This window comes from Carettochelys insculpta, chromosome 2 (assembly GCF_033958435.1).
Source record: "Carettochelys insculpta isolate YL-2023 chromosome 2, ASM3395843v1, whole genome shotgun sequence".
Classification (NCBI taxonomy): domain Eukaryota; kingdom Metazoa; phylum Chordata; order Testudines; family Carettochelyidae; genus Carettochelys; species Carettochelys insculpta.
In genome coordinates, this window is record NC_134138.1 from 5,657,898 (window position 1) to 5,679,597 (window position 21,700).

Consider the following 21,700-nt stretch of genomic DNA (forward strand, 5'->3'; position numbering starts at 1 on the left):
TCCCCGTGCGCTCCGCCTCCCGGCGCGGCCCGGCCCGGCCCCCCAGCCCAGCAGCAGCAGCGGCAGGGCCGGCTCCGGAGGCTGCCAGTGGCCGCGGTCCCCCGCGCAGCCCCGGCTCCGAGTGAACCGGGAACCAGGAGCCGCTCTCGCTCCCGGCTGCCTCCTGCTCTGGGGAGAGTCTGTCCCCGTTTCCCCGGGCCCAGCTCCCGCGGCTCCTCTCCCAGGTCCCGGGCCGCTCCCCATCCGGACCCGGCGCTCGGGCGCCCCCATGGGCATCAGCCGGTTGGCGGATGTGATCAAGGGGGAGGCTGCGGAGGCGGTGAGCTCGTTCCCCCTGGGACAGTATCGAGGTGAGCAGGGCCCGACCGGGGGCAGGGATCTGGAGCCCAGAGGCGGGTGCGGGAGGCTGAGCCGGCTTGGGAATGGGGGTCGGGGTCACCCGGGAAATGGGGAGGAGATGACTGGGAAGCGGCCGGGGGGTGTAGGAAGATGAGGTGTGAGGCCCCTGCTTACAGCGGAGGCAGGCCTTTGGGGCGGGGGGTCAGGCCCAGTCCAGGGGGCCTAACCCGTCTGTTCCCCTGGGCTTCCCAGACCGCGTGGTAGCGCTGGACGCCTCCATCGCCATCTGCCAGTTCCGCACGGCCATGCCCAAGATCTTCAACCGCAACGGGGAGAACATCAGGTGAGCGGCCTGCACCCCCCTGCGCCTGGTGTCCCCACGGCTGCTCCTGCCTGGGCCCAGCGCTGGCCAGCAGGGCTCGCCTTGCTGTGCTGGCTCACGCGGGCAGGGCCCGCTGGGGTCAATTCAATGGTCCATGGCTTGTGCATGGGATCGGGAGCCAAGAGCCCTGCTGCTGGTTCCCTGGGTGGCTTTGGGCAGCCCTGGCCCCATCTGTGCTGCCGTGCGTGGGAACAAGGTGCTGGGCGCCTCTCCTGAAAGCTGGCAGGCGACCGTACCATCCCGGCCTGTGCCCGGGCAGAGCGGAGCCCACTGCCAGGCTGCCCGCCCCACACCACACAGGGGCTGCAGGCTGCCGGATCTTTGTCTCAGTCACTTGCAGGGGCTCTTTTACCGGACGCTGCATCTCCTGGAAAAAGGCATCAAACCGGTGTTTGTGTTTGACGGGCAGCCCCCGGCACTCAAACAGCCCCTGGTTGGTATCCGCGCTGGGCTGGGCTGGGCTGGGCTGGGCTGCTGGTTAGCACACAGGGTGAAGGAGGTTGGGTCTGGCTGTGCCTCTAGGGGCCAAGCTCCCCGGAAGGAGCGTGGGTGGAGAGCTCTTGTTATTAGGTCACTTACCTGCAAAAACAACAAGCAGTCCGGTGGCACCTTAGAGACTAACAGATATTTTGGAGCATAAGCTTTCATAGGCAAAGACCCGCTTCATCAGATGCATGAGTGAGGGGGGTCAGAGAAAGATTTAAAGAGGAGGGTCTCAGTTAAGGGGTGGGCCAGAGCTGACAAGGTCTAGTCAGTCAGGGTGGAAAGGGCCCATTATTGGCAGTTAATGTGGAATTGTGAACATCAAGAGAGCGGGTCCAGTGGAGGGCGACCAAAATAATTAGGGGGCTGGAGCATGTGACTTATGAAGAACGGTTGAGGGAATTGGGTCTGTTTAGTCTGCAGAAGAGAAGACTGAGGGGGGACTTGATAACAGCCTTCAACTTACTGAAGGGAGGCTGGAGAGAGGCTGTTCACAGTGGTCACGGATGGCAGAACACGGAACAATGGTCTCAAGTTGCAGTTGGGAAGGTCCAGGTTGAACATTAGGAAAAACTTTTTCCCTAGGAGGGTGGTGAAGCGTTGGAATGGTCTCCCCAGGGAAGCAGTGGAGCCTCCATCCCTGGAGGTGTTTAAGTCTCGCCTCGACAAAGCCCTGGCAGGGCTGATCTGATGGGTTTGGTCCTGCTCAGAGCAGGGGACTGGACTCGTGTAATGGAGTGGGGGGAGTGCATGTGTGAGTCAGGCTGGATGTCTGAGGCAAGCAGCAGCTCCCAGTGGCTAAGGATGACCCTGGGGCTACAACTGGCAGGTGACACCTCTGCCTGAACAAAGAGCAGGGAGGAGCTGAGCTGGGTTTTTGAACCGGGGGCGGCAGTTAGAGGTTTGGATAAGGGAGAGCTGGAAGGCAGCCAGCCTGAGGAGGGGGAAGCTACACCCCAGAGGGGCACCCCTCGGGGTCTTCTCCCCAGGACAGGTTGGAAGGACTGTCTCTGGCTGCTATGCTGTTGCTTCTGTGAGAAACTGGACATCTGTTGCCTAATAAACCTGCTGTTGTACCTGCTGAGTGAGAGTCACTCCTGCCAGCGGATGGGGTGCAGTGCAGGGGGACCCCTGAACCCCATCACACTGGTGTCAGAAGTGGGATGCACTGCACCCACGGATGAGCTCCCAGCAGTGGCTGACTGAGCACCAGAGAAGGAAGGAGTCTCACAAGAGCCAGAGGGGGAACAGAGCCATTCCTGCAGCTGCTGCTGGTGAGTGGATACCCTGGGAGATAGCGGGGAGATGGATTATACCCGACTCTTGAAGGCAGAGCTAGCGGGGCTGTGCAGAGAGAGGGGCCTGACCGTGGGGAAGGCGACCAAGGCCCAGCTGATTGCACAGCTGGAAGAGAATGACTGATCCGGGGGGGCAGAGCCTGTCCCGGCAGAAAGTGGCCGGTCAGCCTCGGGAAGCGTTTCAGATTCTCCGACAGGAGCAGGGGCTCGACGCCGTCAGACAGACGCGGTGCCCGCCAGGTCGCGCTCAGCTAGCGGTGGTCCATCGCGGGCAGAGTCCCCCGCCGCAGAGCTGCGACGGCTGGAACTCGAGGTGAAATTAAAGGAACTGGAGCACCAGGAACGGGAAAGAGAGCGTGAGCGCCAGGAACGGGAAAGAGAGCGTGAGCGTGAGCTCCAGGAACGGGAAAGAGAGCGTGAGCGTGAGCTCCAGGAACGGGAAAGAGAGCGTGAGCACGAGCGCCAGGAACGAGAAAGAGAGCGTGAGCGTGAGCTCCAGGAACGGGAAAGAGAGCGTGAGCGTGAGCTCCAGGAACGGGAAAGAGAGCGTGAGCACGAGCGCCAGCTACAAGAGAGACAGCGGGAGGAGAAAGAACGAGAACGGAAGGAGAGAGAGCGAGAGCGGGAGTGGGAGCGAACCATGGCAGAGGCGAGACGCCAAGAGGCCCCAGCTGCGGTAAGCGGGGAGAGGGCCAGACGGCTCGGGGTGGCCAGTCACTTGGAGACGCGTGTGCTGGCCCAGTGTCAGGACCCAGGGGACATGGACGAGTTCCTTACCGCCTTTGAGCGAGCCTGTGAGTTGCATGAGGTTCCCCCAGATGAGTGGCTCCGGCACCTCACCCCCTTGCTGGGCCAGAAGGCCACAGCGGTGCCCAGCCAGCTGGTGGGGCTGCAGCCTGGGGACTATGAACGGTTCAAACAGGCCCTGCTGCATAAGTTTGGGCTGACTCCGGAGATGTACAAGAAGAAGTTCCAGGAGGCGCAGAAGAGGCCAGAGGAAACCCATGTAGATACAACCGCCCGCCTGAAGCAATGCTACCAGAAGTGGGCGTTCGGAATGGGAGTCCAGTCCGTAGAGGACCTGATCGAGCTGGCGGTCGTGGAGCGATTCTACGAGATGTGCGCACCTGACCTGAGGGTGTGGCTCGTGGACCGGAAGCCAGGGGACTCACATGATGCAGGGAAACTGGCAGATGACTTCACAAACAGCTGAGCCAGGTTTGAAAGTGAGCCCCACAAAGAGAGGGAGTCCCGGAGGGAGAGGGAGTCCCCGAGGGAGAGGGAGTCCTGGAGAAACCGAGAATCTCAGAGAGACCGGTCCCTAACTGTACGACGGAGGGGACCACCTCTTGGGCAAGCCCAGGAAAGAGGGGCCAGCCACCCACCCCCCAGAGAGCCAAACAGAGCCCGGACAGAGCAGCCGGCCCGAGGGACACAACAAGACCCAGGCTGTTATCGCTGTGGGCGAAAGGGGCATAGAGCAGCCCAGTGCCCCAGGCTCCCAGACAGGTTGAGCAGGCCGGGAGGTCACGGAGTCAACTGGGTGGGGCCCCAGAAGCCAGAGGGGCTGGCGGCCAAGGCGGGTGGTGCTGACAATGGGCACTCGGATTGGGCTGAGTCCGCCCCACAGACCAGCTCCTCAGGGGGACCAAATGCTCAGAGGCCAGTTTACAGAGTGGGGGCGGCAATGCCTCTGTGGAGCAAGTGTCTCAAACACTTCGAGGTAGACGGGAAAAAGGTCACGGGGTTCTGGGACACAGGCGCTGACGTGACGCTGGCCCGACCCGGGGTGGTGGCACCGGGCTGCATGATACCCGATTCCCACCTGACGATAACAGGAATTGATGGGACCCCTTTCAAGGTGCCCGTGGCGAGGGTGCACCTGAAATGGGGCAAGAAGGAAGGCCCCAAGGAAGTGGGCGTGCACAGCCATTTGCCGGCGGATGTACTGATGGGGGCTGACCTGGAGAACTGGCAAGGTGAACGCCCTCGTGCCCTGGTCCTGACCCGTAGCCAAAGAAAACGAGGGGTGCGCTCCCCAGATTCAGGGGTTCAGGCCCAGCCAAAGTCACAGGAGCCACAGGGGCCAACCCTGAGAGAAAGGGGGCCCCCAAAAACCAGATCTCACAGGCCAGGGGTGCTGGAGCCAGGCAGGGATGGGGAAGTAGCATCCGCTCCTGCCCGAGCGGAAGAATTCCAGGCAGAGCAGCAGAGAGACCCCTCCTTGCAGAAGCTGAGGGAACTGGCCAGTCTCAGCCCAGCTCCACAGCTGGGGGAGGGCTGCAGGGAGAGATTCCTGTGGGAAAAGGGATTCCTGTACCGGGAATGGGCTCCCAGACGCAAAGTGGAGCCATGGAAGGTCCAGAGGCAACTGGTGGTTCCCCAAAAGTACCGGCGCAGGCTGCTGTACCTAGCCCACGATGTCCCGCTCGCAGGACACCAGGGGATCCACCGCACCAGAAGGTTGTTACAGAACTTTTTCTGGCCAGGGATCTTTGCAGCTGTCCGTCTGTATTGCCTGTCCTGCGATCCCTGCCAGAGGGTGGGGAAGAGCCGGGACAAGGGGAAACCTGCCTTGAGGCCACTGCCCATCATAGAGGAGCCTTTCCAGAAAGTGGCTATAGACATAGTGGGCCCCTTCAGCAAGGCAACGCGTTCGGGGAAGAAATATATTTTGGTAGTGGTAGATTTTGCCACGCGATACCCAGAAGCAGTGGCCTTGACCTCTATCGACGCTGACACCGTGGCAGATGCACTGCTGTCCATTTTCAGCAGAGTGGGGTTCCCCAAGGAGGTCCTCACAGATCAGGGGTCCAACTTCATGTCGGCCCTACTGCAAAGCTTGTGGGACAAGTGTGGGGTCCGGCACACCTGGGCCACAGCCTACCACCCGCAGACCAATGGGCTGGTGGAGAGGTTCAATGGGACTCTGAAGCAGATGCTGAGAACCTTCATGAATCAATACCCCCATGACTGGGACAAGTACTTACCCCACCTGCTGTTTGCATACAGGGAGGTGCCCCAGGAATCCACGGGGTTCTCTCCGTTTGAGCTGCTGTACAGAAGGAGGGTACGGGGACCCTTGGACTTGCTCAGAGAAGAGTGGGAGGGGATGGCCTCTCCTGAAGGGGAGTCAGTGGTACAGTATGTACTGACCTTCCGGGAAAAACTCACCGAGCTCATGGGCCTGGCCAGGGAGAAGCTCTCCATGGCCCAAAGGAAGCAAAAGGTCTGGTATGACCGTAACGCCAGGGCCCGAGCCTATGCCACCGGGGATCAAGTGATGGTCCTTATACCTGTGCGGCGGAACAAGCTGCAAGCGGCCTGGGATGGGCCCTTCAAGGTTGTCAAACAGCTAAATGACGTGAATTATGTGGTGGAACTGTCGAACCGGGCCCACAGCCACCGGGTCTATCATGTGAACATGATGAAACCTTACTGGGACAGACAGAACTTGGTGCTGGCCGTGTGCAGACACTGGGAGGGGCAGGGGGATGATCCCTTGGTGGATTTACTCACAAGGACTGGAGCCGGCTCCTTGCTGGAGTCTATTCCCCTCTCAGACCAGCTGACCCCTGCCCAGCAGACGGAGATCAAGGAGGTGCTGCGTTCGCATCAGCAGCTGTTCTCGGACAGACCCGGACGCACTGACCTGGCTGTCCACCGAATAGAGACAGGCACCCACGCCCCTATCAAGTGTGTGCCATTCAGAGCCACAGGGAGGACGGCTCAGGACATAGAGCGGGAGGTTGAAGACATGCTGGCTCTGGGGGTGATCCAACCCTCGTCCAGCCCCTGGGCCTCTCCCATGGTGTTAGTCCCTAAAAAAGATGGGTCTGTTTGGTTTTGTGTGGACTATCGCAAGCTTAACGCCATCACTGTCTCGGACGCCTACCCCATGCCCAGGCCTGATGACCTTTTAGACAACCTGGGGGGAGCCCGTTACCTCACCACCATAGACCTCACCAAGGGGTACTGGCAAGTGCCATTAGACCAAGATGCCCGGCTGAAGTCGGCTTTCATCACTCCTGTGGGGCTCTACGAGTTCCTGGTCCTGCCCTTTGGCCTCAAGGGGGCACCCGCTACCTTCCAGCGTCTGGTGGACCAGCTACTGAAAGGGATGGAGAGCTTTGCCCTGGCTTACATGGACGACATTTGCATCTTCAGCCAGACGTGGGAGGACCATGTGTCCCAACTCAAGCAGGTGCTGGACCGACTCCAGAAGGCCGGGCTGACTATCAAGGCAGGGAAGTGCAAGGTGGGAATGGCTGAGGTGACCTACCTGGGCCACAAGGGCTACGTCTACACGTGCACCCAACTTCGAAATAGCTTATTTCGATGTTGCGACATCGAAATAGACTATTTCGATGAATAACGTCTACACGTCCTCCAGGGCCGGCAACGTCGATGTTCAACTTCGACGTTGCTCAGCCCAACATCGAAATAGGCACAGCGAGGGAACGTCTACACGCCAAAGTAGCACACATCGAAATAAGGGAGCCAGGCACAGCTGCAGACAGGGTCACGGGGCGGACTCAACAGCAAGTCGCTCCCTTAAAGGGCCCCTCCCAGACACACTTTCATTAAACAGTGCAAGATACACAGAGCCAACAACTAGTTGCAGACCCTGTATATGCAGCACGGACCCCCAGCTGCAGCAGCAGCAGCCAGAAACCCTGGGCTAAGGGCTGCTGCCCACGGTGACCACAGAGCCCCGCAAGGGCTGGAGAGAGAGTATCTCTCAACCCCCCAGCTGATGGCCGCCATGGAGGACCCCGCTATTTCGATGTTGCGGGACGTGGATCGTCTACACGTCCCTACTTCGATGTTGAACGTCGAAGTAGGGCGCTATTCCCATCCGCTCATGGGGTTAGCGACTTCGACGTCTCGCCGCCTAACGTCGATTTCAACTTCGAAATAGCGCCCAACACGTGTAGACGTGACGGGCGCTATTTCGAAGTTACTGCCGCTACTTCGAAGTAGCGTGCACGTGTAGACGCAGCCAAGGTGGGCAGCGGCTGCTTAAAGCCAGAGCCAGCTAAAGTGGAGGCTGTCAGAGATTGGCCAACACCCCAGACTAAGAAACAGGTCCAGGCCTTCATTGGGATGGCGGGGTACTACCGGAGGTTTGTGCCCCACTTTAGCTCCATCGCAGCCCCCCTCACGGAGCTGTTTAAAAAAGGAAAGCCTGACAAGGTGGTCTGGACCGAGCAGGGCCAAGAGGCCCTCTGCGCGCTGAAGGAGGCTCTGGTCAGGGCCCCAGTGCTGGCAAATCCAGACTTCAACAAGCCCTTCCTGGTGTTCACCGATGCCTCAGACGTGGGGCTGGGGGCGGTGCTAATGCAGGTGAATGACAAAGGGGAGAAACACCCCATTGTGTACCTGAGTAAGAAGCTGCTGCCCCGGGAGCAGAACTACGCGGCCATAGAGAAGGAATGTCTGGCCATGGTGTGGGCACTGGGGAAGCTGCAGCCGTACCTGTTTGGACGGCGTTTCACCGTGTACACCGATCACTCAGCCCTGACCTGGCTGCATCACATGAAAGGGGCCAACGCCAAGCTCCTGCGGTGGAGTCTGCTCCTGCAGGACTACGACATGGAGGTGGTCCACGTCAAGGGGAACAACAACACCATAGCCGATGCCCTGTCACGCAGGGAGGGCCCCGAACTTCCCCAGGTCACTGGCTAAGTGACCCCGCTCAGTGCGGTCTGGAAGGGGGGAGAGATGTAATGGAGTGGGGGGAGTGCATGTGTGAGTCAGGCTGGATGTCTGAGGCAAGCAGCAGCTCCCAGTGGCTAAGGATGACCCTGGGGCTACAACTGGCAGGAGACACCTCTGCCTGAACAAAGAGCAGGGAGGAGCTGAGCTGGGTTTTGAATCGGGGGTGGCAGTTAGAGGCTAGGAAAAGGGAGAGCTGGAAGGCAGCCAGCCTGAGGAGGGGGAAGCTACACCCCAGAGGGGCACCCCTCGGGGTCTTCTCCCCAGGACAGGTTGGAAGGACTGTCTCTGGCTGCTATGCTGTTGCTTCTGTGAGAAACTGGACATCTGTTGCCTAATAAACCTGCTGTTGTACCTGCTGAGTGAGAGTCTCTCCTGCCAGCGGACGGGGTGAAGTGCAGGGGGACCCCTGAACCCCATCACAACTCGATGGCTTTTTTAGGTCTCTTCCAGCTCTATTGTTCTTTGATTCTATGACTGAGAGGAGAAACCAAGTCGGTTCAGTCAGGGGGGATGTGGCCCGTTGTCCCACTGTCAGTTGTTAATGTGGAGGTGTGAACATCAAGAGAGGTGAAACGGCTTTTGTAATGGACCGACCGCTCCCAGTCTCTGTTCAATCCTTGGCTGATGGAGTCAAATTTGCAAATGAATTGCAGCTCTGAAGTTTCTCCCTCCGTTTTAGTTCTGAAGTGTGTTTGCTGCAGGGCTGCTATTTTTAAACCTGTGACCGAGCGTCCAGCGAGACGGAAACGGTCTCCTCCAGGCTTTTGTATGTTGTATGTTTTGCCCACGGAAGCTCGTGCTCCAAAATCGCTGTGAGTGTAGAAGGTGCCACAGGGCTGCTTGTTGTATTTGAAGATACAGACCAACTCGGCTCCCCCGGGATACTTGTTACCTGCAGAAGTGGCCCCAGGTGCGGCGCTGGAAAACAGCGACAGCAAGCGCTGGGGGGCAGAGCAGACAGCAGAGGGGCTGTGGTGGTGGGCTCGGAGCAGGGGTGGGGATACACAGCTGATCGTTCTGTGCCCCAGCCAGCAGGGGGGATGTAGCAGTTGGGACGTGGGGGAGACATACAGCTGTTTGTCCCAGCCGGGGCTGCGGAGCCTGGGGTGAGAGGGCGATCGGAGGTTTACGTGCAGATGATTGTAACCGAGGTGCCTTTCCTTGCAGTTGGCCAGGCGAGCGGAGGCTGCCGGCGCTCGGAGAGAGGCTGCAGGTAAGCACGTGGGCCTGAGCTCATAGGATTCTGCCCTGCCACATTGCAAAGCAGCGGGGATCCCTGGCTCCCCTGCCCCCACCTTGCCGAGAGCTCCCTGGGTCTGGCTGGGGGACCGTTGCCTTCTCCGGCCACGAGAGTCACTTCCTCCCACCTGGCCCCTCGCAGGCCCAATGTCGGGACCTTCGCAGTCCGGTTCGGACAGGCAGTGCCCGTTTGCAGCAGCAAGGGGCGCTGTCAGCGAGCACAGAGGTGGGGGGATCCCCAGCGGAGCAGGAACCCCTGACGCACAAATCTCTGCTGCTTGCAGAGTCCCGCCTGCCTGAAAACCTGCCGGGGGTCCTGCAGCAGGACTGTGAGACCCTGCTGAGCTACCTGGGAGTGCCGTACGTGCAGGTACCCGGCGGGGAGCAGATGGGGTTGGGGGGACGAGTCCTGCAGCAGTGGGGCAGCTGTCTGAGCCCCCCGGGAGGGCTCCCGCCGGCTGCTAAGGCTGCAGTTTCTGTGCGGTGCAGGGCCGGCCCGGGGGGCCCTGCTGGCTGGAGGGTGCATGGCTGGGTGGAGCTGGGGGGTGTTTACAAAGGGCCTACGCAAACTGCAGGCCCTTGGCAGAAGCGAACGCTGGCCCTGCGGTGTAACAGGTGCAGCGACAGCTGGTGCAAGCCGGGGGGCGGGGGGGGCTGCCCCACGTGGCTGCTCACGGAGCTGCTCGGTCCCCGTGCGCAGGCTCCGGCAGAGGCGGAGGCGACCTGCGCCGCTCTGGTGAAGGCCGGCAGGGTGTGGTGCACAGCCTCGGAGGACATGGACGCGCTGCCCTTTGGCAGCCGCCGCCTCATCCGCCGCCTGAGCTGCAAGAACAAGTGGTGAGTGGCAGCTGGCCGCCGGCCGTGGCTGGCGTGGCGCCGGGCATCTGCTGCTCTGGGCAGGCTCAGCTGGCTCCCACTACGGTGGCCGGTGGCGCAGCTCTGGGGTGCCGCAGGGTAAGGCAGCTCAGGGCTCGGCAGGGGGCAGGGGCCCTGGGGGTCAGCAGGCGGGGGTGGGTCTGGGGCTCCCTGTGGGGGCTGGGGTTTAGTGGAGGGGGCAGGGCTCGGTGGGGAATGGGGGGGCTGGGGCTCAGCAGGGGATGGGGACCCTGGGGCTCAGTGGGGGGAGCAGGGCTTGGCAGGGGGGCCCCAGGGCTCGGTGGAGAATGGGGGGGCCGGGGCTCGGCAGGGGATGGGGGCCCTGGGGCTCGGCAGGGGGCAGGGGGGCCTCTGGGGCTCAGTGGGGAATGGGGGGAACAGGGCTTGGCAGGGGATGGGGGGCCCCAGGGCTCGGCAGGGAGTGAGGGGGCACCCGGCAGGCGGGGGGACCTCGGGGCTTGGCAGGGGGTGAGGAGGCACTTGGCAAGGGGTGGGGTCCCTGAGGCTCGGCAGGGGGTGAGGGGGCACTTGGCAGGGGGTGGGGGCCCTGAGGCTCGGCAGGGGGTGGGGGCTCTGAGGCTCAGCAGGGGGTGGGGGCCCTGAGGCTCGGCAGGGGGTGAGGAGGCACTCGGCAGGGGGTGGGGGCCCTGAGGCTCGGCAGGGGGTGAGGGGGCACTTGGCAGGGGGTGGGGTCCCTGAGGCTCGGCAGGGGGTGGGGGCTCTGAGGCTCAGCAGGGGGTGGGGGCCCTGAGGCTCGGCAGGGGGTGAGGAGGCACTCGGCAGGGGGTGGGGGCCCTGAGGCTAGTCAGGGGGTGAGGGGGCACTCGGCAGGGGGTGGGGGCCCTGAGGCTCGGCAGGGGGTGAGGGGGCACTCGGCAGGGGGTGGGGGCCCTGATGCTCGGCAGGAGGTGGGGGCCCTGAGGCTAGGCAGGGGGTGAGCGGGCACTCGGCAGGGAGTGGGGGCCCTGGGGCTCGGCAGGGGGTGAGGAGGCACTTGGCAGGGGGTGGGGTCCCTGAGGCTCGGCAGGGGGTGAGGGGGCACTCAGCAGGGGGTGGGGGCCCTGAGGCTAGGCAGGGGGTGAGGGGGCACTCGGCAGGGGGTGGGGGCCCTGAGGCTAGGCAGGGGGTGAGGGGGCACTCGGCAGGGGGTGGGGGCCCTGAGGCTAGGCAGGGGGTGAGGGGGCACTCGGCAGGGGGTGGGGGCCCTGAGGCTAGGCAGGGGGTGAGGGGGCACTCAGCAGGGGGTGGGGGCCCTGAGGCTAGGCAGGGGGTGAGGGGGCACTCGGCAGGGGGTGGGGGCCCTGAGGCTCGGCAGGGGGTGAGGGGGCACTCGGCAGGGGGTGGGGGCCCTGAGGCTAGGCAGGGGGTGAGGGGGCACTCGGCAGGGGGTGGGAGCCCTGAGGCTAGGCAGGGGGTGAGGGGGCACTCGGCAGGGGGTGGGGGCCCTGAGGCTTGGCAGGGGGTGAGGGGGCACTCGGCAGGGGGTGGGGGCTCAGGGCTCTCATGCTGCGCTCGGTCTCTTGCAGTGAAGTAGAAGAGTTTTTCCTGCCTGACATTCTGCAGAAGCTGGGGCTGACGCACGAGCAGGTGGGGTGAATGGTTGGAGCCCTTGTGCTGGGGGAGCACCGGGGGGCTGCAGGGGGATCGTCTCACTGTTCCCTGGGGCTGCCTATTGCATGTCACCCAGGTGAGGCCATGCTGGGCCAGCAGGTGACCATGTGGGTGAGGAGCAGAGGGCGGCCTGCCATGGCTCCGGACTGGGAGCGCCAGCCCCGGGGCAGCGTGTGGGGACCCGGCCCCAGCCCCCCGCTGGCTGCAAGCTCTGCACTTAGGTTGCACCCGCCGGTTACCTGGTCTGAGCTCCTCAGGCCCTACAGCAGCCGGACCAGGGAGTCCCGGCCAGGCCCTGGGGCGCTCTCTTGTCCCACCCGCCAGGGAGCCTGCCTGTGCGCTAGCTGGGCCCTTACGCCCAGGCTCACAGCAATGGCCAGGTCACCCCCAGCCCCAAAGGGCCAGTGACCCCAGGTCACCTGCCCCCTGAGCTCACAGCAAAGCCAAGCGTGTGGCCCATCCTCCAATAAATGAAACCCGCGTTCGTTCCCAGGCGAGGTCAGCGCAGGGAAGCCCTGGTACATCCAGGAGTTACGTCCCCTGGTTCCGAAAGGGCACAGAAGCTTAGGGCTCCTCCGGGGTGAGCATTGGGGATCCTTTGCTTATGCCCAGAAACCTGCCCCTGCACAGTCCAAGACAATCAGTTCCCTCTGTCCGGGGGTTTTACCCCCCTCCTGCCACGCGCTCTGAGCTGCAGACTCAGCTGGTGGGAGAAATTGCGGTGGGTGACCGGCTTGATCGGGGACACAGCAGGTGTCCTGTGGGGCAGGACTAACCCCCTTGCTGGAGACCAGCACTTCCCACAGGTTCACGTGTCACAGAGCGGGGGGTCCCCAGGCCTGGCCCCCCAGCTGCAGGCAGAGGTGACTCATTCACCAGGGAGAACAGGAGGTTCTCAGGCGACAGGGACCCGGCGCAGAACAGCCTTGTCAGCACAGACGCCAGAAGCCGTCAGTACCGTCCATCTCGGGCAGAGGGGTCCCCAAGCCGGGCCCTGGCCCCCTTTCTCCCTCCGCAGCCAGACCAGACCAGACTGCCCCTCCCCACCGCCCAGGTCCAATTCCAGCCAGCCTGGCCCCTCCTCCCGCCTCTGTCCAGGCAAAAGGTGTCACCAGGCTGTCTAGGTTAGGAAGGCCACGGAGGGTCACTGGGTAGGTGTGAGAAGTCAGCACCCCGGAACTCCCCTCACCAGCGTGTGCTGACGTTGTGCCTGGGGAAACTGAGGCACACACCTCCGGTTACTAAGCGACTGTGGGACACACGTACGACATAACGAGGGGAATAAAATCCTCACAGCCCCGACTTCAGCACATCCTGTCTCTCTCCCGGCTGGTGACTCTCGGGGTCAGAGGCTCCTGGCCAGCTGCACACATCTGTCCTTGAAGTGGGGGTGAATTCACCAGCCTCCCGTCCAGCTCCACAGGAGCCCCTGTCTCCCAAGGCCGACGCCTGTGTGAACAACCGTAGTGCAGGAGGGCCCGGCGGGTGCCAGCCCTGGGTTTGTTGGGGTTTGGCTGAGACGTCGGGGCTGTGGCACAAGCTGGGCCCTGCCCGGCCAGTCCCCCTGGGCTGTCCAGGGCCAGGTGGGAGGGGTGGCCAGGTGGCCGTCCAGCTAACCTCCAGTGACACTCATCTTCTGCTCTCATCCGGGGTGGCAGTTTGTAGACCTGTGCATCCTCCTGGGCTGTGATTACTGTGGGAAGATCTGGCGCCTGGGGCCCAAGAAGGCCCTCAAGCTGCTGCAGAAACATGGGACCATCGAGCAGGTTCTCCAGAACATTGACCCGCAGGTGAGCAGCAGGGGCGGGGCGGAGCAGGGAGGTGGGTGGCCCTTGCCGGGCTGGCAGGGGGTGATGGGCGGGGCGGCTAGGCAGTGGGCAAAGAGCAGGGCTGGCTGGAGGGAACGACCCCTTCCCTCCCTGGGCGACGGGAGCAGCCATGTACTCAGCAGCCTGCGGCCCGGTGCGGCTGGGCTGCCCTTGGTACAAGACCGAGCGCCAAGGCTCTGGCTGTCACCCCGCTGTCCTGGCTGCGGTGATTCTGTTCCCCTTCGCTTGCAGCCCCGCCCAACGCTGTGGCGTTGCTGTGTGGCGGGAACCGGTGGCTGGTTCCTCCCCAGAGGTGGGCGCGTTGCAGCGCTGGGTCCAGCCAGTCCTGGGCGGGGGCTTCAAAGCACGTGGGGGGCCCTGCGGGTGCGTCAGCTGCTGCTCTTGCAGAAGCACCCACTGCCCGCCAACTGGGACCTGCAGGGCGCTCGCAGGCTCTTCCTTCAGCCGGAGGTGGCCGACCCGGACCAGGTCACGCTGGAGTGGCAGGAGCCCAATGCAGAGGGGCTGGTGCAGTTCCTTTCCCACGAGAAGCACATGAAGTGAGTGCGGCACTGGTTGGCCAGGCGGGTGGGATGGCCGGGGCTGTGCTGTCCTGTGGGGTCTCAGTTCACCAGGAAGCTGCCCCCGTCTGACCGGCAGCCCACCATGGGCTGTGCGTCCGGCGCTGGGGTGTCAGCCGCATGGGAGGGGGATCTGGGGCGGGGCGAGAGGGGGACGTATGTGCGGTGCTCCCACCTGGGGGTGAACCCCAGCGTGCTGGCAAACTCACCCCCTTTGGGTGTCGGCAGTCAGCGGGCAAGGGGCTCGCATGCCCCAGGCCTGGGACCGAGCTGGGCTCTTGCTGCCTGGTGACTCACCCCTTCGGCCCAGCCCCAGCTTGAGGCTCAACACCCCAGGAGCTGGGCACGGGCTTCTCGATGGAGCAGATTTCTTGCTGTGACCCGGAGGGGCAGTGGGCACAGTGCTCGGGGCAGGGGGCCGGGTCAGCCAGAGCCCCCCCTGGCACCGCCTGGCCTAGGGGAGCTGGGAGCAGGCCTGGTGCTGAGCTGCTCCTGGCAGTGCAGGGGGCTCTTAGGGGATTCTCCCCCACCCCTTTAGTTTCTATTCCTCTTGCGGTGCCCCCAGTCCCCCCAGGCCCTGCCCCCTCCTCCTCTGCGCTGACCCGAGCTCTGTTCCCAGCGAGGAGCGGGTCTGCCGACGGCTGCAGCGGTGGCGGGAGGCCCAGCCCAAGCCTGGGGAGGCCCAGCCCGAGCAGCCGGCGCCCCAGGAAGGCAGGAGGCAGCGGACAGTGAGCGAGTTCTTCCCAGCCAGCAAACGGGCACGTCCGCTGGAGGTAAGGGGGGGTGCGTCATGCCCCAGGGACCGGGCAGGTTCTGGCAGCCAGCGCTGAGCAGAGGCCTCTGTTGAGCCAGACGGGCAGTGAGGAGCAGGCGCCTTGCTGCCCCCCCCCCCGGTTCCAGCAGGGGGCCTGCGCATGCCCTCTCGGCCGGGGGGCTGCCCTGGCACCCATGGGACCGAGGCAGCGAGAGGAGCTGGTCTGATCTCAGCTGCTTTCCTTCCCCAGGTGCCCGCCCCCCGGCCCAAGCAGAAGAGACAGAAACGGCTGGCGGAGGCGCCCGGGGAGGCGGGCGGCACCGAGACGGGGAAGTGAGTCGCTGGCTGATGCCCCCCTCTCCTGACCCAGCTCCCTGCACTGCTGGCTGCTCCCCCAGGCCTTCCAGCAGCCACACCCAGCGGGCAGCTCTGGTGCCATGACAGGAGCCCGGCGGCTGCACCTGCTGGGCATGGACAGAACCCAAATACAGCCACTCTCGCCGGCAGTGCCAGGAGCAGCGCAGCCCCGACGAGGCCCTGCATGCTGGAAGCTCCAGCCTCCGCCAGCTGCTCACGGGCCCGCCCCCTGGCAGGCAGCCGAGACGCAGTGAAGTGCAGGTGGTGATCGGGGGAGGGGAGCAGCGGCGGGGGGGTCAGGTTTGGGGGAATCTGGGACTAGAACAGTGGGGGTACCAGTGGAGCTCGGGGGGAGGGGTCTGGCCACGCAGGGGCTGTGGGTCGGGATTGGGAGCACCAGCAGAGCTGGGGAGCTGAGGACTAGAACAGCAGGGTGCAGTGGGTCAGGTTTGGGGGTCACCGTCAGAGCTGGGATGGGGCAGAAACACACAGCTCCTGCCCGCTTTGTGCCTGGCAGCAACCAGCTGAGGCCAAAGTTGGTCACCTTTCAGGTTTCTGAGGCCAGGCCCATCACTGTGGTGCCAGGGCCCCAGAGCCGCTAAGGGACTTGCCCAAGGTCACACAGGAGGCTGTGGCAGAGTCAGGCTTAGAGCCCTGCTCCCCTGAGCCGCTCACCAGCTCTCCCTGTTGCCTGCACCCAGTGCCTGGCAGAGGAGGGTGCGGGCGGGAGTTCTACAGGAGCCCTGGTGCCCCCAGGGGAGGCGGCTTGTTTTGGGTACAGGGAGCGGGGTGGGGGGTGCGTTATGGGACGGAGGAATTAGGGGAATGCTGGGAGATGGATCCAGCAGCGGGACTGTCACCAGGGACACTTGGGACCAGGCAGGACTGAGGTGCATCGGGGGAGGACACAGCATCCCGCCAGCAGCACATGGACCAGGCCGGCCGGCTAGCAAGAGAGAAGCGGTGCTGGGGGGGGAAGTCGGTCCCCTTCCCTTCCCTGCGCGCTCGGCTGAGCAGCCCCTGCCCTGTCCTGCATTGCTCATCACCTGGCCCTGGTTCTCAGCACGGCCTGGAGCCTCCCTGCTCCCGGGGGGGCTGTCGTGCGGGATGAGGCTGGTGCAGGGGGGAGCTCCGGCGTCTCAGCCGGTGAGCACAGGCTAAGAGGAATGAAGCCCAGCTATCACCTGAGCCCAGATGGGGGGCAGAGCCCTAGAGGGGCAGCAGAGATGGGAGGGGTGATATCCGACCTAAGCCTTGCACATGGGTCAGATGGGGCTGGCCCCAGCTGCTGCGTAGTCGTGCCCCCCGCGGGTGGCTCTGCCAATAGCTCTGCCTTGCCCAGCCGGGCACCAGGGAGCCATCTCCTGGTCCGGTTCTGCGAGCTCGGCAATAAAGTCCAGAGCTACTGGCGCCCTGGTTCCGTCTGGTTCTCTTGGTGAGGCCCGGTGTAGCCAAGCAATTCTGCAGCCGCTTCCAGCTCCCGACGCTGCCGGACGAGCCGGGAGCTCCCCCAGAGAGTGCTGTGCCCAGCGCCCCCTGCTGGGAGAGACCGGGGCTGCAGGAGCTGCCCCCAGCGCCCCCTGCTGGCAGAGACCGGGGCTGCAGGAGCTGCCCCCAGCGCCCCCTGCTGGGAGAGACCGGGGCTGCAGGAGCTGCCTCCAGCGCCCCCTGCTGGGAGAGACCGGGGCTGCAGGAGCTGCCCCCAGCGTCCCCTGCTGGGAGAGACCGGGGCTGCAGGAGCTGCCCCCAGCGCCCCCTGCTGGGAGAGACCGGGGCTGCAGGAGCTGCCCCCAGCGCCCCCTGCTGGGAGAGACCGGGGCTGCAGGAGCTGCCCCCAGCGCCCCCTGCTGGCAGAGACCGGGGCTGCATGAGCTGCCCCCAGAGCCCCCTGCTGGGAGAGACCGGGGCTGCAGGAGCTCCCAGCCAGTGCCCTGCCCCGCTTCCCCCCCCCCCAGCGCCCCCTGCTGGGAGAGACCGGGGCTGCAGGAGCTCCCAGCCAGTGCCCTGCCCCGCTCCCCCCCCCCCGGCGCCCCCTGCTGGCAGAGACCGGGGCGGCAGGAGCGGCCCCAGCGCTCCCTGCTGGGAGAGACCGGGGCTGCAGGAGCTCCCCCCAGCCAGCTCTCTGCCCTGCTCCCCACAGCGCCCCCTGCTGGGAGAGACCGGGGCTGCAGCAGTTGGGAGCTTCCCCCTGCGGCCAGTGCCCTGCCCCTCTCCCCACGGTGCCCCTTGCTGGGAGAGGCCGGGGCTGCAGGAGCTGCCCGCAGCCAGTGCCCTGCCCCACTCCCAGTGGTGCCCCTTGCTGGGAGAGGCCAGGGCTGCAGTATTTCTGAGCTCAGCCAGCCTGACAGCAGCGGAATGAAGTGGCGAGGCCCTGACCCCTTCGTACGTCCAGTCCCCCGGGGGATCGACGGGCGGGCAGGCGCTGGCCGGGATGGGCTCTGGCTTGGCTGCTGAGCTCACTGCTGGGGGACAAACAGCCTCATGGCTGGTAGCAGAAGCAGGTTGCTCCCCGCCTGCGCCCCAGGAGCCCTCGTTAGTTCCCTCCAGGCCCTGCTGCACTGGGGGCTGCTCAGAACTGGGGGCCTTGCTACTGGGGCCTCCACTGCGGGAGAGAGCAAGAGGCGCCGGTCCGGTTTGCAGCAGGGGGTTGTGGGGCTTCCCCTCACGGCAGGGGGGTGAGACTCCCCATGGAGTGCAAAGGCTCTGGGAACAGCGCCCACTCCTGGCACCCCCTTCCTGCCCTAGCACAGCACACCCCCACTGGGGGACCCTTCGCTGACCTGGGCTGCACAACCGGTTGGCATGGAGGGGCTCTGCTCACCTGGCCACCAGGACAGGTGCTGTGTCCGAGTGGGTGATTAACAGCAATGAGATGTGGTGCAGCTCTGTCGGGGAGGCCGAGAGATTGGGGGCTGCAGTCACAGAGGTAGCACACGCCTCCTGCCTTGTGCGGGGGGCCAGGTCAGCTGCCCCCACCCAGCAAGCCTGTGGGGGAGGTGGAGAAGCTGGCTTCTGCCCAGCCAGGGGGTGCTGCCGGGCCTTGGGGACACACCACAGTGGGGGAGGGAGGAGTAACACACAGCTGCCAGGCACAAAGGTAAGATGGGCTCCAGAGAGGGGTGCTGCAGGAACCCCTGGAATGAGGCTGCCTGATTCTTCCCTGGTTCTGCCCAGGTCCCAGCAGACGTCTGCTTTGTAGCTGGGGAGGCCCTTTCAGCTCAGCTGAGCTGCCTTGTCAGGGGTCACTGCTTCCCTTCCCTCCTCCTGTTACCTCGGGACGTAGGCTGCCTGCCAGGGTGGTAACAGACTGTGAAATTTCTCAGGGGTTGGGACCCACAGCACACGCAGGCCTGGAAACCTCAGGAGCTGCTCCATCCCCCTCCAGTCACAGGGCCTGGTTCTCGTGGGAGACTTTAATCATCCGGGCATTTGTTGGGAGACCAATACAGGAGCACACAGACAATCCAGGAAGTTTTTGGAGAACGTTGGGGATAACTTCTTGGTACAAGTGCTGAAGGAACCGACCAGGGGCCATGCACAGCTTGACCTGCTGCTCACAAACAGGGAGGAACTAGCAGGAGAAGTAGAAGTGGGTGGCAACCTGGACTACAGAGACCATGAGATGGTGGATTTCAGGATCCTGACAAAAGGAAGAAAACTGAGCAATAAAATAGAGACCCTTGATTTCAGGAGAGCAGACTTCGACTCCCTGAGAGAACTGATAGGCAGGATCTCCTGGGAAATGAAGACGGAAGGGAAAGGGGCACAGGAGAACTGGAAGTATTTTAAAGAAGTCTTACTGAAGGCACAGGAACAAACAACCCCGATGTGCAGTAAGAAACGCAAATCTGGTAGGCACCCAAGTTGGCTTACCATGGAAATCCTTGGTTAGCTTATACTCAAAAAGGATGGGTATGAGAAGTGGAAACTTGGACAGATGACTAAGGAGGTGTAGAAATAAAGGGCTGGAAAACACCAGGCAGTAATCAGGACACTAAAGGCACAATTGAAACTGCAACTGGCAAAGGATGCAAAGGGTAACAAGAAGGGTTTCTGCAGGCCTGTTAACAATAAAAGGGTTAGAGAGGATGTGGGCCCATTACTGCATGAGGGAGGTAATCTAGTGGCAGATGATGTAGGAGGCGCTGAAGTACTCAATGGTTTTTTTGCCTCAGTCTTCACAGACAAGGATAGCTCCCACACTGCGGTGACTCCGTTCCCCTTCGCTTGCAGCCCCGCCCAACGCTGTGGCGTTGCTGTGTGGCGGGAACCGGTGGCTGGTTCCTCCCCAGAGGTGGGCGCGTTGCAGCGCTGGGTCCAGCCAGTCCTGGGCGGGGGCTTCAAAGCACGTGGGGGGCCCTGCGGGTGCGTCAGCTGCTGCTCTTGCAGAAGCACCCACTGCCCGCCAACTGGGACCTGCAGGGCGCTCGCAGGCTCTTCCTTCAGCCGGAGGAGGCCAACCCGGCCCAGGTCACGCTGGAGTGGCAGGAGCCCAATGCGGAGGGGCTGGTGCAGTTCCTTTCCCACGAGAAGCACATGAAGTGAGTGCGGCACTGGCTGGCCAGGCGGGTGGGACGGCCGGGGCTGTGCTGTCCTGTGGGGTCTCAGTTCACCAGGCAGCTGCCCCCGTCTGACCGGCAGCCCACCATGGGCCGTGCGTCCGGCGCTGGGGTGTCAGCCGCATGGGAGGGGGATCTGGGGCGGGGCGAGAGGGGGACGTATGTGCGGTGCTCCCACCTGGGGGTGAACCCCAGCGTGCTGGCAAACTCACCCCCTTTGGGTGTCGACAGTCAGCGGGCAAGGGGCTCGCATGCCCCAGGCCTGGGACCGAGCTGGGCTCTTGCTGCCTGGTGACTCACCCCTTCGACCCAGCCCCAGCCTGAGGCTCAACACCCCAGGAGCTGGGCACGGGCTTCTCGATGGAGCAGATTTCTTGCTGTGACCCGGAGGGGCAGTGGGCACAGTGCTCGGGGCAGGGGGCCGGGTCAGCCAGAGCCCACCCTGGCACCGCCTGGCCTAGGGGAGCTGAGAGCAGGCCTGGTGCTGAGCTGCTCCTGGCAGTGCAGGGGGCTCTTAGGGGATTCTCCCCCACCCCCTTGGTTTCTATTCCTCTTGCGGTGCCCCCAGTCTCCCCAGGCCCTGCCCCCTCCTCCTCTGCGCTGACCCGAGCTCTGTTCCCAGCGAGGAGCGGGTCTGCCGACGGCTGCAGCAGTGGCGGGAGGCCCAGCCCAAGCCTGGGGAGGCCCAGCCCGAGCAGCCGGCGCCCCAGGAAGGCAGGAGGCAGCGGACAGTGAGTGAGTTCTTCCCAGCCAGCAAACGGGCACGTCCGCTGGAGGTAAGGGGGGGTGCGTCATGCCCCAGGGACCGGGCAGGTTCTGGCAGCCAGCGCTGAGCAGAGGCCTCTGTTGAGCCAGACGGGCAGTGAGGAGCAGGCGCCTCGCTGCCCCCCCCACCCCCCCCCCGGTTCCAGCAGGGGGCCTGGGCATGCCCTCTCGGCCGGGGGGCTGCCCTGGCACCCATGGGACCGAGGCAGCGAGAGGAGCTGGTCTGATCTCAGCTGCTTTCCTTCCCCAGGTGCCCGCCCCCCGGCCCAAGCAGAAGAGACAGAAACGGCTGGCGGAGGCGCCCGGGGAGGCGGGCGGCACCGAGACGGGGAAGTGAGTCGCTGGCTGATGCCCCCCTCTCCTGACCCAGCTCCCTGCACTGCTGGCTGCTCCCCCAGGCCTTCCAGCAGCCACACCCAGCGGGCAGCTCTGGTGCCATGACAGGAGCCCGGCGGCTGCACCTGCTGGGCATGGACAGAACCCAAATACAGCCACTCTCGCCGGCAGTGCCAGGAGCAGCGCAGCCCCGACGAGGCCCTGCATGCTGGAAGCTCCAGCCTCCGCCAGCTGCTCACGGGCCTGCCCCCTGGCAGGCAGCCGAGACGGAGTGAAGTGCAGGTAGTGATCGGGGGGGGGGAGCAGCGGCTGGGGGGTCAGGTTTGGGGGAATCTGGGACTAGAACAGTGGGGGTACCAGTGGAGCTCGGGGGGAGGGGTCTGGCCACGCAGGGGCTGTGGGTCGGGATTGGGAGCACCAGCAGAGCTGGGGAGCTGAGGACTAGAACAGCAGGGTGCAGTGGGTCAGGTTTGGGGGTCACTGTCAGAGCTGGGATGGGGCAGAAACACACAGCTCCTGCCCGCTTTGTGCCTGGCAGCAACCAGCTGAGGCCAAAGTTGGTCACCTTCCAGGTTTCTGAGGCCAGGCCCA

At 64.1% G+C, this 21,700-nt stretch overlaps 1 protein-coding gene across 2 annotated transcripts; it reads left to right on the forward strand.

The window, feature by feature from the left end:
• The first annotated feature begins 132 nt into the window (after positions 1-132).
• Positions 133-21,386, forward strand: LOC142009068 (putative flap endonuclease 1 homolog). 2 transcript variants are annotated; one of them, XM_074986509.1, is made up of 13 exons: positions 133-350; positions 592-682; positions 1,052-1,154; positions 9,391-9,436; positions 9,747-9,832; positions 10,163-10,299; positions 11,865-11,925; positions 13,608-13,739; positions 14,166-14,317; positions 14,958-15,111; positions 15,343-15,710; positions 20,631-20,784; positions 21,024-21,386. In XM_074986509.1, exons 1-11 carry the CDS (start codon positions 269-271, stop codon positions 15,427-15,429), a joined length of 1,131 nt encoding a protein of 376 aa, XP_074842610.1. In that variant the 5' UTR covers positions 133-268; the 3' UTR covers positions 15,430-15,710; positions 20,631-20,784; positions 21,024-21,386. The 2 variants fall into 2 exon arrangements, with proteins under 2 accessions (XP_074842610.1, XP_074842611.1); XM_074986510.1 differs by having other exon boundaries at positions 14,199-14,317.
• The last annotated feature ends 314 nt before the right edge of the window (positions 21,387-21,700 follow it).